General features: G+C 57.4%; 2 protein-coding genes across 2 annotated transcripts in view; both read left to right on the forward strand.

Moving 5' to 3' along the window:
• LOC113218047 (protein tailless) overlaps window positions 1-2,095 on the forward strand; it is a 22,881-nt gene that overhangs the window by 18,334 nt on the left and 2,452 nt on the right. The gene's annotated exons all lie outside the window — the stretch shown is intronic.
• The window catches only part of LOC113218008 (prostatic acid phosphatase-like), an 11,071-nt gene continuing 9,371 nt past the window's right edge, over window positions 396-2,095 (forward strand). The window contains exons 1-4 of the mRNA XM_052263700.1: window positions 396-623; window positions 712-951; window positions 1,455-1,640; window positions 1,965-2,088. Of these exons, the coding sequence (XP_052119660.1) occupies window positions 411-623; window positions 712-951; window positions 1,455-1,640; window positions 1,965-2,088 (763 nt within the window). The 5' untranslated portion in view covers window positions 396-410. The remainder of the gene's footprint in view (window positions 624-711; window positions 952-1,454; window positions 1,641-1,964; window positions 2,089-2,095) is intronic.

Here is a 2,095-nt window from a genome sequence, read left to right on the forward strand (position 1 = left end):
CGCTTCGCCCCCGCTTCCCCTCTCGCCCTCCGTGCTCACGCCAGCTGAGCGCGAAAACGACAAAAGTCTTCTGGATATAGCATAGGCGGTAAGAGGTAGTCTGATAAGCACATTGAGTCCCACAGCGCTACATAAGTGGCCACCACCCTTGACATTGCTCTAGGGGACTCGAGATGTGAAAGTAATAGCGCGAGAGATCCGAACGAACCGTGATCGATGAAATTCCTTGTACAATGTACACAGGTGTACCTACACTCTAAATGGGAAAGGAGAATTTTGTATCCAGATGGGACTGTCATCTCAATAGGATGGATATAAGATTGCCCCTAAACTAGACATAAAAATAGTTATTTGTACTTAAGCTAGGTGCAGCTCGCAACTTTTCGGATACAAATTTGCATCCAATTGGGATGTGCTTCAGAACACATCTTCGCTGGATACAAAATTTTCCTTTCTCATTTTTAGAGTGTACGGCTATCCTGACTTTTGACCCTAACCATTTTTTGCACGTGGACCCTCGACAGATCTTCCGCCACGGGCAGCGCACCCCTGCTGACACCTATCCGAACGACCCTTACGAGAAGTTCGACTTCGCCCCGGTTGGCTGGGGCCAGCTCACCCTGGTAAGCGGCCGCCTCTCCGCCTGCCCCTGCCGACGGGGTCCTGGACGAGGCAGTGCCAGAGGCAGTGCACGCCGTGACCGTGTTGCAGGCCGGCAAGCGGGACCAGTACGAGCAGGGCCGCTGGCTGCGCCGCCGCTACGGCCGCTTCCTGGGCGACGAGTTCCACCCCGACGTCGCCGAGGTCCTCAGCACGGACGTGGACCGCACCAAGATGTCCGCCATGCTGGCCATGGCCGGGCTGTGGCCGCCCGCCCCCGAGCAGCGCTGGCACCCCACCCTGGACTGGCAGCCCGTGCCCATCCGGAGCCAGCCGCTGGACCAGGACGACGTGAGCGTGTGGCAGCCGCCAGGCAGCCGCCCTCAGCGGAAGGAAACTGGCGGGAAAACACGAGTGTTCTGGTTTGGTCGAGCAGAGTTTCCTACTGCTAGGTCAGTGGGAGTAGGGGGTAAGGGCTCGACCAATGAGAAACCTTCTCGTTCATCCCGATGATCTCCTTCCTCTGGAAGCTGAGCTATAAAATACACTATGAAATAAGTTATTGATCTGCACTTGCATTGCCCTGACCTCTCGCACCTGCCTGAGTCGACTTTGGCACAATTGCGACCCGAGCGGGACCCGAGGTCAAGGTCAATGAAGATCAGCCTTCTTGGTCGGGTCAATCATGTACCGGGTGAACCAGAGATCAGAGCGGTCGCCGCAGTGTTGCGGGTTGGTCTCCGCCCGCCACCTGGCTCCCCACAGCCCCACCGGCCTAAGAGGGTATGCCAACGCGAACCCGCAACTCTGCAGCGTCTTCTGGTAGGCTGACCCCCGGGTCCTGGGTGCCGCAGCTGCTGCTGGTGCGAGTGCCGTGCGCGCGCTACGACGAGCTTCGCGACGAGGTGATGCAGTCGCCAAGGGTGCGCGCTCTACTCCAGGAGCACGGCAAGCTGCTGGACTGGCTGAGTGAGCAGACGGGCATGAAGATCGCTGACCCGGACGACGTGCAGTCCCTGTACAGCACCCTCAAGGCCGAGGTGAGGAATGCGTGGCGCCCTGGGCCGGGGCCCTGGCTGCACTGAAAAAAAAAAAAGAATCATTGTTCCAACGACCGTCGTGTTCTTGTGGCCGGGTTGTTGGTCCAAAGACACGATGTTGCTAACCCTATGACAGCCGGTAGTTGTGCCACCGACCATGCCGTTGAGCCAGCAATCATGGTCGTTGGAATAGCATCATATGTTTCTGAAGCCATTCCAAGAACAAAATGTTATTGGAGGTGCAACTCATGTCGTTGGTACAATGATTCTTTTTTTTGCGTGTGCCAGAGACACGCGCCTTGACACGCGGACCTCTGCTTGCAGGACGGCTACAACCTCACGCTGCCCGAGTGGACCCGAGGAGTTTACCCGGAGGCTCTCGAGCACCTTACCGCCATCAGCTTTGAGATCAACGCCATGACCCGTGAAATGCAGCGGATCAAAGGAGGTGGGTA

Source organism: Frankliniella occidentalis, unplaced genomic scaffold (assembly GCF_000697945.3).
Source record: "Frankliniella occidentalis isolate FOCC.00 unplaced genomic scaffold, Focc_3.1 Scaffold13, whole genome shotgun sequence".
Classification (NCBI taxonomy): domain Eukaryota; kingdom Metazoa; phylum Arthropoda; class Insecta; order Thysanoptera; family Thripidae; genus Frankliniella; species Frankliniella occidentalis.